This window comes from Denticeps clupeoides, chromosome 13, assembly GCF_900700375.1.
Source record: "Denticeps clupeoides chromosome 13, fDenClu1.1, whole genome shotgun sequence".
NCBI classification, from domain to species: domain Eukaryota; kingdom Metazoa; phylum Chordata; class Actinopteri; order Clupeiformes; family Denticipitidae; genus Denticeps; species Denticeps clupeoides.
In genome coordinates, this window is record NC_041719.1 from 16,983,223 (window position 1) to 16,995,706 (window position 12,484).

The 12,484-nt window shown below is 46.2% G+C and overlaps 3 protein-coding genes across 6 annotated transcripts in view; 2 read left to right on the plus strand and 1 right to left on the minus strand.

The window, feature by feature from the left end:
• gabrb3 (gamma-aminobutyric acid type A receptor subunit beta3) overlaps window positions 1-2,500 on the minus strand; it is a 74,308-nt gene extending 71,808 nt beyond the window's left edge. For 2 of the 3 annotated variants that reach the window (XR_003751693.1, XM_029000917.1), the window contains exon 1: window positions 1,227-1,245. Coding sequence is in view for 1 of the 3 variants with exons in the window: in XM_029000918.1 (XP_028856751.1) it covers window positions 2,120-2,214 (95 nt within the window). In the remaining 2 variants the exon portion in view is untranslated. Of the gene's footprint in view, window positions 1-1,226; window positions 1,246-2,119 lie in introns of those variants that run through there. The other variant, XM_029000918.1, reaches the window with a different exon arrangement.
• gabra5 (gamma-aminobutyric acid type A receptor subunit alpha5) overlaps window positions 1-9,472 on the plus strand; it is a 29,304-nt gene extending 19,832 nt beyond the window's left edge. The window contains exons 7-10 of the mRNA XM_029000923.1: window positions 1,219-1,362; window positions 3,333-3,485; window positions 3,938-4,149; window positions 7,588-9,472. Coding sequence (XP_028856756.1) covers window positions 1,219-1,362; window positions 3,333-3,485; window positions 3,938-4,149; window positions 7,588-7,887 — 809 coding nt within the window. The 3' untranslated portion in view covers window positions 7,888-9,472. The remainder of the gene's footprint in view (window positions 1-1,218; window positions 1,363-3,332; window positions 3,486-3,937; window positions 4,150-7,587) is intronic.
• A 1,635-nt stretch (window positions 9,473-11,107) lies between these two features.
• Window positions 11,108-12,484, plus strand: part of gabrg3 (gamma-aminobutyric acid type A receptor subunit gamma3) — an 87,069-nt gene continuing 85,692 nt past the window's right edge. For both annotated transcript variants that reach the window (XM_029001369.1, XM_029001371.1), the window contains exons 1-2: window positions 11,108-11,496; window positions 12,020-12,168. In XM_029001369.1, the coding sequence (XP_028857202.1) occupies window positions 11,444-11,496; window positions 12,020-12,168 (202 nt within the window). In that variant the 5' untranslated portion in view covers window positions 11,108-11,443. The remainder of the gene's footprint in view (window positions 11,497-12,019; window positions 12,169-12,484) is intronic.

The window sequence follows — 12,484 nt, forward strand, 5'->3', positions numbered from 1 at the left end:
CCATTCACTCACGCACTCACACCTACAGACAATTCAGAGTTGCCAGTCCACCTGGTGCGCATGCCTTTGGACTGTTGGAGGAAACCGGAGAACCCGGAGGAAAACCTCTTCAGCCATGTGTTTTCAGACGCTCCAAGCTCTTGCACCCCTTCATAATGTACCAGGCCTATGAACGATTTTGCAGGATATGAAGAGTACGGCTGCATGCTGCTTTGCCTTAGCGAGCCTATTAAACTTGTCTTGACAATGCCCCTGACCATGTGCATTAGGGGGTTTAGTGTGGTGTGACGAGTCCATTATATTTTCTCACCTCAAAGGAGAAGTGAGGAGAAATGTGTGTGTGTGTGTGTGTGGTAAGCAATGTGACAGGGAGGAACAGGCAGAGCGTGTACAGTGGGGTCAGTTTGGGCATCAATAATCCAGCAGCCTGGATGACGGGAGTCAATCTTAATTGCAGTGGAGACAGCCGATGCTTGAGTGACGGCATTACTGAATGGCTCAGAGATTGGATGGCGTGGTGTGTGGAGGGGGTTGGGCAGAGGGAGCTGTTATGCGTGAAAAGGGCTCACGTGCAAGGATGTAGTTGTGGATGCATCCGGTTTTCCGTAGAAAAGGTTTTAAGGTGTTGTCAGAGCCGACGGCATGGCTTGACAGGACCGTGAAGGGTGCGATCGGGGATAGGATATTTACTGATACAAAGCACGAAATACCAACCACAACACCAGCAGTCACACACTAATGACCCCCGGCAAGGACTAGACATGGTAGGACTACTCATATACACATGCTAACAACAAACAGCACGAAACGTGGAACTGGAGTCCCACCCCAGAGTCACATTCTGACAGATGTGTCGGATTCCACCAAAAAGTCCGATTTGGTTGCCAACAATTGACACCCATAACAAATACATCTTCCCCCTCAAACAATGAACTTCATTACCCATAATTCATTATTGACATAAGTACCGCAGCTTATTATGCAAAGGAGGCACCCCAGCAGTCTGCTTTAGACAGAGATCTGCCAGAGCGCCCTCCTGCTGTGTGCGTCCAATATCAATCAACGTTGTCACTCATCCCCAATCGAGTCGCGAATGCGCAACACAGCGTAACAGAATTACCCGGCTTGCACCGACATTGCCGGTTTAAACTCGGGTGTGGGGCCGAAAATGACGCCGAAGGGCCCCCATAACACTCCAATTCTTCCCGACCCCCCCAGATGCCTACCCCGTATCTGAAGTGGTGTACACATGGACCAGCGGAGCTGCCAAGTCTGTGGTGGTGGCAGACGAGGGGTCACGGCTGAACCAGTACCACCTGATCGGACAGACGGCTGGGACAGAGGACATCTACACCAGCAGAGGTAACGGCTATGTCACACGTCACAGTAGACACGGTGCACAAATTCTTGTAAGCATTCTTGTGTTATTTAAAGACATGTGTGTCCATCTCATGGTCCTCTGTCTGAAGGTCCACAGTGAGAGAAGGAAGCCTCTGCAGGATTTATCCGCGCAAAAGGCCGGTCGGTTGCGGGTTTGCCAACTGACATCAAAGAGCTATGATCTGTGATTGGCTGATAAGTGCACTAGCATGAGAGCAGGATGATGGATGACCAGAGTGTGTGTGTGTGTGTGTGTGTGTGTGTGTGTCAGTGGAATGCCTGAGCATCAGCTTAATTCGGTTATGTAAAGAGGTACAGTAATACACTGTGGCCATCAGCGTGAACACATAAGCCATGTCTGTCCATGGGCCATCGTCTACTGCCTTCCCCCAGATAATAATGTCAGAAACCTGGAGCACTGGTGCTGCAAGGCCTCCCGAGGCGGAGGAACGGCCGGTAAAGGTGGACAAGGAAGCGGTTCGCGACTAGCACGACTAATCTCAGCTCTCCAAGCGGCTCACATTGGAAGTGTGTGGCCTTTAGCAGCGACTAAAACAACCCCAATTTCTACCACGTTCATTTCCAGACAGCTGACCACAGCAAGAGCTCCTCAGAGCAGGAGGCTAAAAATAACCCAATCACCTTACGGTCTTCTTAAGCCACCACCGCCTTTAGCCGAATGACCGATTCACCTGAAGTGGCAGAGGAAGCTGTGGGGAAACCCAGAAGCGTCACTCACCAGTTGACCAGCATGGCAGCGTTGTTCTCCGCGATGAACGGCAGCTCCCCGTAAACGCTCCAAAAGCTGAGGAGTAAAATCCACCACAGCCGCATTGTGGCACCTGGCAAGAATGTCCCGCCCAGCACAATGGATCCCAGGAGGGCGATCACTCATAGGAGGCTGTGGGGTCGAGGTAGACCTCTCATCCTGGACATGGTCGTGCTCCGGCGGCCCCTGCCTGGCATTGACCGTCCAAACGTCTCCCCCGAGTCAGGCCCCGTCAGCCACATTCATCTCAGCCATCTCGGGACCTTCTGATGAGGGGTCCCGTGTCTGTATCCTGAGGCGATGTAGGAAGCGATGTGGCCTGGCCTGCTAAAGTGGGATGGACTGTGTGCACGGAGAGAGAGAGAGCGAGAGAGAGAGAGAGCTGCAGGATGCAGATTGTGACAGGGGATTAGTGGGACACAAAAATCCGATTTTGCCAGGAGAAAGCAGCAGTCATCAGTGGATTTTCTATAGTTTATCAGACTCTGTGGCTCGAGAGGATTTTTTAAAAGCTTCAAATGCAATCTTCAGTTGGTTAACAGGATACGTGATGTTTTTTCATTTCTCATTTCCTTCTTCAGTTAATGACTTGCTTCACACATTTGAATATTTTACACAGTAACATGACCGGGCCACAGAGCTCCATGTAGTTTGTTATGACGCTACTTGTAGTTTTAAGGACTGAAATTAGTTGATCGCTTGAATTAGTGTTGTGAAATTCATGTTAATATGTCACAATCAAGACCAAAACCAGGAGGATTCCTTTGAGTGCCAGACCACAAGGGGGCACAACAAATGCTGAGAGAGGCAGACTTCGCCTTCGGGATGAAGGAATTGTTGCGTTGACCAAAAATGAAATAATCTATAAGAAAAATTTCACTTTTCAAATTGGAATGCACAGGTCAGCACATTTCTGTCGTCTATCCACAGCTCAATAAAACAGCTTTAGAGCTTCGTTCTGCACTGTCCATAAACAGAGAACATTGATTAAAGAATGTATAGGAAATGACACGTGGACGACCTTCCACATGATTTCCAACAGACGCTTCTGAAAACGGTGCTTTCCCATCATTGATCAGATATATTGAATCATGCCAGCGTCATGATTTATGATGGTGCATCTGCAAACTGGTCCTCTGTCTCCTTTTGATGTGTCTTATCTCCCCATCTCTCTTTTTCTCAGGTCAATACACTGTAATGATGGCTCACTTCTACCTGAAGCGGAAGATTGGCTACTTTGTGATCCAGACCTACATGCCTTGCTTCATGACTGTGATCCTGTCCCAGGTGTCATTCTGGCTGAACCGAGAGTCTGTCCCTGCCAGGACTGTCTTTGGTTAGTGCCCAGTCCCATAGACAGAAAAGCCCTCATCGTAAGAATGAGCGAAACCTACGCCTAGTAGCTCTTCATCCGTCCCAGGGACAGTACAGCAGTGCGTACTATTGCTGTATGGATCACCTTACGCTTTTCAATTTTGCCATTTTTTTAGCCAAACACGTCAATGTTCCTCATCAAAATGGAAATGAGAATAGACCAGTGTGGGTGAAGTGAATAGAGAGCCCCTCCGTACACGTGACTGTTTGGAATCCTTGCTGAAATTGGGCTTTGATTTGTGTTTAGCTTATAAAGATTCTGAAAGATTCACTGTGTGCACTGGTTGCTGTGCTGTTTCACATGGGACAGTTAATCGTTTTCATATGTACACTAGATGCCAAAAGTGAAGAAAGTGAAGGGTGTTTGATGAATCACAGCTCATGTTCCTGCCTACTTTGTACTGTGCGTTAAAGGGGTGACCACAGTGCTGACCATGACAACCCTCAGCATCAGTGCCCGGAATTCGCTACCCAAGGTGGCCTACGCCACGGCCATGGACTGGTTCATTGCCGTGTGCTACGCCTTCGTCTTCTCCGCACTTATTGAGTTTGCCACGGTGAATTACTTCACCAAAAGGAGCTGGGCGTGGGACGGCAAAAAGGCGATGGAGGCCCAGCAGCCCAAGGTGAGTCTGCAGCGACCTTCTGATGATGACATTTAGAGCTATGGTACCCACACTTCAGACTGAAACACCTACCTACTGATACTGATAAGCTGTTTTGGGGTGGGGGACCCCTTGTCTGGAGCTAACAGCCTGGTCTAAATGAACCCAAGGACTCTGCTGTAAATATGATCCTTGGAATAGAACTGCCTGTGTCCTCTGTCTAGGATAAAAAGCCCCACTGTGGCCCTTTTTGGTTCTTCAAAGTCACTTAACCTGTTTCACGCCCTGTCCACCTTGTGGCTGGTGTGATTCTGGCTGCTTTGTGAACTGCTGCACTGCTGCCACACATCTTTCAGGAAGAACACTGCAGGGATATTTTGGACATGCTAGATGAGATCGACAGCGAATGGTTCTCTCATCTGAATTCTGATTATGGCCCGTGACATCGTCAACATTTTTAATTCTGTGAAACACTTCACATGATGACCCAACGAAATGCACCCTTTTGTCCACCTTAGTGAGCAGTGGGCAAAGAAATGGACCCGTAATCAGAAGGTTGCCGGTTCGTATCCCGAACCGCCAAGGTGCCACTGAGCAAAAGCACCGTCCTCACACACTGCTCCCGGGGGGGCCTGTCATGGCTGCCCACTGCTCACCAAGGGAGATGGTTAAATGCAGAGGACACATTTCGTTCACAATGACTTTCACTTTTACTTACTAGAACATTAAGACAGTAATGCATTGCGTTAATCTTCCCTTGATATGGACCAACTTTTCTGCATCCAACTTTTTTCCCTCTGAAAAAAGTTTACTTGAGGTATTGGTAAATTGAATAAAAATGAACAAAAACAGAGAAATCCCATGTACATAAGTATTCAGGTGCCTCCTGCTTCACCTGATCTTCCGTGAGATGTTTCTGCAGCTTAATTGGAGTCCACCAGAGGAAAAAACTGTTGATTGGACCTGATTTGGAAAGGTACACACCTGCATATATAATGTCTCACAGTTGACAGTTGAGGTCAGAGCACAAACCAAGCATGAAGTCAAAGGAATTGTCTAGATTGTCTCAAGGCACCAATCTTGGGAAGGTTACAGAAAAAAATCTGCTGCTTTGAAGGTACTAATGAGCACAGTGGCCCCCATCATCCGTGAGTGGAAGAAGTTCAAAACCACAAGGACTCTTCCTAGAGCTCGCCGGCCACCTAAACTGAGGGACCGGGGGAGAAGAGCCTTAGTCAGGGAGGTGACCATGGTCACTCAAGAGGTCCTCTATGGACAGAGGAGAACCTTCTAGAAGGACAAACAGCTCTGAGCAATCCACCAATCAGTGTTGTGTGTAGAATGAGGGAACAAGTCCATTTAATCCATTTAGGAATAAGGCTGTAAACATAACAAAATGTGGAAAAGGTGACGCGAATACTTTCCGATTGCACTGTATGATGCCACTACAACTCTACAGATAACAAGCAGTCCATTCCAGATTTTATCACATGATCAGTTCACTGGATGATGAACAAACTTATTTTTATTTGTTTGGCACCCATATATTGCCTTTCCTTTAGCCACCAAATGGCGGTGACCCCTCATTATAAAAAGCTCACACAATCTCTGACTGAGTCTGTTCCCCAAGACTCAACTGCTGCATGACTCAAACACACTAATCAAACAAAAAGTCAACAGGCAGACAAAAAACAAACAAAAAAAAAACGGTAAGCCATGAATGAGATGAGCGTGGGCTACATAATACTTACGTAACATGGTACAGCATCCCAATTTACTTGGAACAGTAAATTCAGTGTCTTCTTTAGACATTAGGGTTACATCATGCATTTCAACACCATGTAATGGCGGAAAAACGGGAAAATAATCACAAGGTTCGGTTGTCAGTTACCACTGAACAGATACAGATGTCTTATTATTGGGAAATATTGTATAATGTCTACATTTACAGTGAAGTGGAAAAGTCTATAAATTAACTTAATCTCTCACTACCTCAGACTGTGCTGCTGTGTTATTATTATTATCATATCATGACATATCACTACTACTATCATTGTTATCATAGTATATCGTATACCATATACACTATACAAAATATATGCATACAATGATATATTGTCATATTGCTGCCTTTTGTCCGCCTGGTTTGTCTAGTTTGTCTCGACCTGCACTATATTATGGGTCGGTGTACAATGTCTCATGTTTTGTGTTGTGTGTTATGTCTTTTTGCATGCTGTGAGTCCCAGAGGCTTCACAATCTCGTCTCTTTGTGTACTGGTATATGGTAAAATGACAATCAAGATTTTGAATAATCCAAAAATTAAAATAACCTTGTTTTAATTATGAAATGGGTTTGACTAAAATATGGAATATCAAGTATTAAATATGATTGCATGACTAAAATATACAATTAAAATACAATATTAAAATTAATTGATTAATATGTCAAAAAATTTTGTTGACTAAATTCTGACTAAAAAGACTAAAACACTTAGAATTTTAGTTGAATAAAACTTGACGTGACTAAGACTAATAAAGACTAAAATGACATCTTGACACAAAGACTAGAACTAAAATTAAGACAGGCCGCCAAAAACAACTATAGTACCAAGGTAGGTAATCCCCAGCTTAGCATTCTTTGACAAGCTGATTGTGTTACCTGTAGGCATGTGTGTCTGTGCACACATGCTTGTGTGTCTAAAAGATTTGCCGTGTGAAAGTACATGCCCTAAAGCTACATATCATGAACCGGAGTTTGGGGCACATTCTGGGAAGACGAGGAGGGGTCAGTGAAGGACAGGGAGGCGGGGCAGAAGCATTTGGATGGCAGTAGGTAAGGGGCAGGAGACTGGGAGCGGGGGCGAGCCAGGGCTAGAGCGAGATCAATGACGCTTGTGGGATCCGGGCAGCCAAGGGGGAAGCTCCTTGATGGGAGACAAAGCACAGAAGGAGGAATGGGAAACAGGGGTTACCGTGGCATTCTCGTAGGAGAAGAACTCGTAGGGTTCTCGTAGGGTTCTCGTAGGGTTCTGGCCAACGCCGTTGGTCCTTTCAGAGGCGAAGTCATTAACGATAACATGGTCTACGGTAAAGCAGGGGTTCGGCAACGATCGGTCCATAAAAGGTACTGGCGGGGGTAATCCAAAAAAGAGTGATTCGGTCAGTTGCGGGCGAGGAACAACAAGCTCACTGATGCTTTATTTGGGTGATTGACCCCGGCAGCGTTTTACTTCCAGGTCAGCTTCCCATGGGATTTTTGTTAATTAACATTTAATATCTCTGTTGCAGTGTGGAGCAGTGCTCGTTCCCCTTGGTTGGTGACTTTTATTGCAGAATCTTTCTATTATTTTATCTAAAAGACACTTCCTAATTCATGCTATCTCAAAGAATTGTCAATCTTCCTTTGCTCTTGAAATTTCTTAGAATGTCAGCTTAACTTTTTTGTCTTCTGTTGTGCAGAAAAAAGACCCCATGGCTTTTTCAAAGAAGTCCAATAATGCCTGCTCAGCCAGCATGAACTTCACTGCGAACATCACCAAGGATACGACCATCGCCACCATCTCAAACAGCACCGCCTTGCAGCTGAAGAGCACCGAGGCCAAGACCGTGGACCCCAAAAAAACCTACAACAGTGTCAGCAAAATTGACAAGATGTCCCGAATAGTGTTCCCTGTGCTCTTTGGGACGTTCAACCTAGTCTACTGGGCCACGTATCTCAACAGGGAGCCGGTGATCAAAGGTGCCATGTCACCCACGTAAAAAAAGAGCCCCGCCCCACTCACACCCTGGACCCGTGCTGCCTCCTGTTATCCCCCTTCCCACACACACACTGCATGATAAAAGCTCTATGGAAATACTCCAGCCATATTGCCTTGACTTTCTTACTGTATATCCATGACACTAGGGTTTTATTACAAGCTTGTCACATTTAACATTTTTTCCTGATCGAGGCAACCTGTTTACTCCTGAAAGGGAAAAAGATGATTTAGCATAAGCGTCGCATCTGGCATGCACATCCTACACCGAGCCGAGCCGAGGTCGGGGTTGGCTGTTTAACAAGGCCAAATGCTATGCAGCAAAAAAAACAAAAAAAAGCACTATGTTGTAACCGCTAGTACTGAAATGGTCTAGAATTCTCCCGTGTTGGACTGTACAGCTTGAGCTTTATGGACTTTATGTGCTGCGGATCACAGCCGATGAATAGCCATGCTAAACGCGTTGCCTTTGGAGAGACGTTTGCTCCACACGTCTGCACTGAAAAACACTACAGCTACCTTCAGATGAACTGTGTGACCACCTCCTCCCTTCTCCCATACCTTTACATCACCGTTTGAGGTGTGTGTGTGTGTGTGTGTGTGTGTATATATGGCTGCTTTGGGGACTTGATACTCTGCATTGATACTCTGTGGAAGGGTGATGGGCGGGTAATGCTTTTGCAAACAGACTTGAACCTGTTTGTACTGTATATATCTCAACCTGCTGTACAGTATGAGGCTTTGAGGCTCGGGGAAATCCTGCTGATGAGGAGCGGGATGGTGTGCAGCTATGCTCCGCTAAAGCCATTTATAAAGCAGCACGATTCTCTGCGCTGTCTGCTTGGACTGTAATACTATAGGCCACATAGGGTAGTGTAGTCTTGGGCAGCTTAACTCTCATTTCGTTTCCGAAACTCCCGCCGTTTCCCACGTTTCTGCTGCTGATTTGCCATTTATATTTCCTACTTGTATTCTTATATTGTATTGGGGGAGGGACGCTCCTTTATCTTCTTCTGTATTGCGGTTAGGCCAGCATGGTATGAGGGATCTGTTTTCTCTGCTTAGGAGAGGCAGCGTGCCCAACAAAAGCCTTAATCAGACACGTCCATCAGATGTTAGGCTGTTTACAACCAACTTGCTGGCTTGTCTACTTACAGAAATGTGCTGTCAGGCTGTTTATGATTTATCTTTACAACTACGAAAAGGTCAAGGCTAAAAAAAGCAAAGAATTCTCGTACACACAGTGAGAGTGAACATTAGCTCAGGGGGAAAGATGTGGTGCTGAAACAAGGTATCCATGGTGACAAAAACTGCCATTTCGGACGTTTCAAGCACACTCCATGATAGCTAATAATGACTCGAGTTTCCATCAAGACACTCTTCTGGTACTTTTGGAATTGGAGGGCAAACAAGCAAAAAAGAAAATGACGTTCCAAATGCACTGAACTCTGGAAATCACACTCATTATAATCGTGGATGTTGGTTAGATGGTCGGTCTACACATAGTTTTCCTTGTGAGTCTGTGTACAGCTTACCTTTAAAGATGAACTCTGTCCAAAGCAATAAACTCATGCCTGGTGTTTTCTTGACTTGCATTTGTGACGGTTATTGTTTGGTGTTGTTGCGTCTTTGTCACATACGCCACATAACAGGCCACATAAACCAAAGAAGAAGCTGAGCATGGATGGTTGATCCTATCCCGAACCCTTCTTCGGGAGCGGGTTTGGCCCAAACTCTGAAAATGTGGAAGGACGCCTCAGCAGCCGGACGGGGAGGAAGGAGGATGGTTGGATTTCAGCAGTGTGTTTGTACACTGAACCCCGCCACATCAGGAGAGAGAGATTGCTGCGTGAAGCTTTTCATTATATTTTCCTAATGGAGCAGTCGCTGTGGAAGAGGAAGGATTCTCCCGATTACTCCTGGGATTATCACTGCGTGCACACACTCACACACACACATTTGCATTTGTGTGGGCCAGTACCCAGAATAAGCAAAATGCTGCATCTATCCCATGGTTCTGTGTGGTGGGAACATCTGGGCCACATCTGTTTGTAAAGGATTAGGATCCGTTTAAGTTGCATTTTCCATTAGGTGTGCCCATACTTGGTTGTAATGTAAGCCTCCATTCATTTTTTTATCCATCGATGGTGTGTGTGTGTGTGTGTGTGTGTGTGTGTGTATGTGTGTGTAGCAGAGTGTTGACTGTACATTGCAGATTATTTGCCAGGTCAGGGTATGCTTAGGCCTCAGGTTAGTTAAAAGTGACTCAGTAATGAAAGTGGGGGGCAGAAGCAGATCAGCACGGTTCTCTAGCCATTTACTGCATTTTTCAGGAATTTTTATTTATTTAAAAGTCATTTTTCATGCTTCAACGATCTATTAATGTTTTATTTGTATCTTAATGATTCGAATACAAAACACATTTTGGAATGGATCTTATAATAACAGACAAATTTGGCTTTCATTTACAATAATATCCTATATTTGACTTTTATTTGTGGACTTCAGTTCCTCCCTTACAGTCAGTGTTTTCCACCCTGATTAAATGTGCAATCTCTCTCGCCCAGTTAACGATTCTCATTACAGCCTCATTAGTAAATGCATTATCATGCCAGGAATCGGTTTATAAAAGCAATGGCCGCTATCGTGCGTCAGGCAAGACCTGCACTGCTGGCTGATTTCTTGTCTCAGGAGGGGGCTGCACTACTGTAATCCACCACCAGAGGACAGTGTGCCCCACCTTCCCACGCGCGCGTTTCACGCGTCGTGCCGTGGACTTTTTTTTTTTTTTTTTACAGTCTCTGCCCACGCACGGAGTACCAAAGTCCCACTGAGCACTTCATCATCCACTACTGCACGGCGGGGGGAAGTCTGCGTGGGCGAGGTCTGGGTTGCCAGACTGGAGGGTTTCACGCCGAAACAAACATACACGTGGTGTCTTTGTGGTTTCAGACCAAAATCCCCAAAAGGAAAAGAACCTCAAAATAATCATTTAACATATTTAAGATCGACTGTTTTATTACGCATAAATGTGGAAGGCGTTTATTACTTCATATTGTTTTAAAAAATTCATCTGCATGAGACCTGATAAGATTTTTTCATATTTGGAAGATTTGTTTTTCCCCAATCTGGCCACCCCCACGGTGAGGAAATTACCGCGGTCCGTGAGTTTCGGAACTCGTAACTCTGCATTACAATTTACAGCACAGACAATCTCGGTTTTTCATGGAGGAACAAGGAGTGCATATTTGCGTGGATGTCAAAATAACGATTTCTAAAATGAAGTGTAACCCAAGATATGAAGTGGTCCAATATAAAAATTCCAGACGTTAAAGTGCAGCCCAACTTCGACACCGTCGCACCACGCGGATGCGTCTCCACAAATGACGTCATGCGGGACAGGAGCGTGGCGCGTCTGTGGGGAGCTCGCGCAACTTCCACGACCGGGAAAGTGGGGGCTGGTCTGAGCGGGGTCCCACCGTCCCCGCCGTCAGGGTAGCGCGTCCGGCGCTCTTCCTCCTCCTCCTCTTCCTCCTCCAGCTCGTCGTCCCCTCCGCAACATGTCAGCCAGGCTGCTGCTGCACGTCCTGCTCCTCTCCGGGCTCCGCGTGGGGTGAGTCCAGCCGGATTTACCAACTTTCCCGATGAATAAGAAAAAGTTGTTTTATTAGGTTTATTATCATTTATTGCGTCCTGATATCAGGCGCCGACCAGGGACTTGTCCCCCGGTTCATTTCGGCTTTGAAATGACATCCGAGTCTTGGAAAGACGCCTTGTGCTGCGCGTGATTTACCAGACGTTCCTGAAACATAAAAACCGCAGTTAATGTGCCGAATTTGATGTCCTTGATAAAAGTGCGCATTTAACAGGGAACATTTCCATCGGAAGCTCTGCATCTCTGCTAATATATCCCGAAAGTTTAAAAAAGCCTCAAGTTGCTCGAATTGTCTGTTAAAATGACATTATTTGAATCCACGTCCACATTCGCTTGTTTCTCCATCGTTTACGCATCCGTTCTTTGTACAAGACTGTGCGAGGGGGTTTTGAAGAATTTATGGTAGAACATTACGGACGGAGAGAACAGGATTTTCTTTGGTGGCGTTTGGTTTTAATCCCCGTTTTTACCCCTCTCGTAGTTCGCAGAAAATTGAACTGGAGGAAGAGTACGATGACGACATCACCGTCAACCAAATGCTGGCCCCCAAAACCCACGAGACCGACGCCACGCAAATCCTGAACAACTTGCTGAAAGAATACGACAAGAAACTTCGCCCCGATATCGGAGGTGAGTCGCGGGTTCCCTCGTACACGACGCGCTGATTGGCTGATTGGCTGATTGGCTGTGCCACAGTGCGCATGCCCGGTCGCCGCCTGCGGTCATCACGCTGATTCGGACCGTTAGTTCGTCGGACAATGAGAGTTGCGCATGCGCGTGTCAAATTAGGTCCATGAAGTCACGCTGGCGCTCAGTGCTGAACTCGAACCCTGACCGACCGGTGAGGCAGCTTCCGCGTGCTGTGCGGACGGCATGACGTCAGAGAAATCGTTGCTTGATTTCTTTAGATGATTTTCTTGTAGATGCATATTGCGAGTTGTTATCC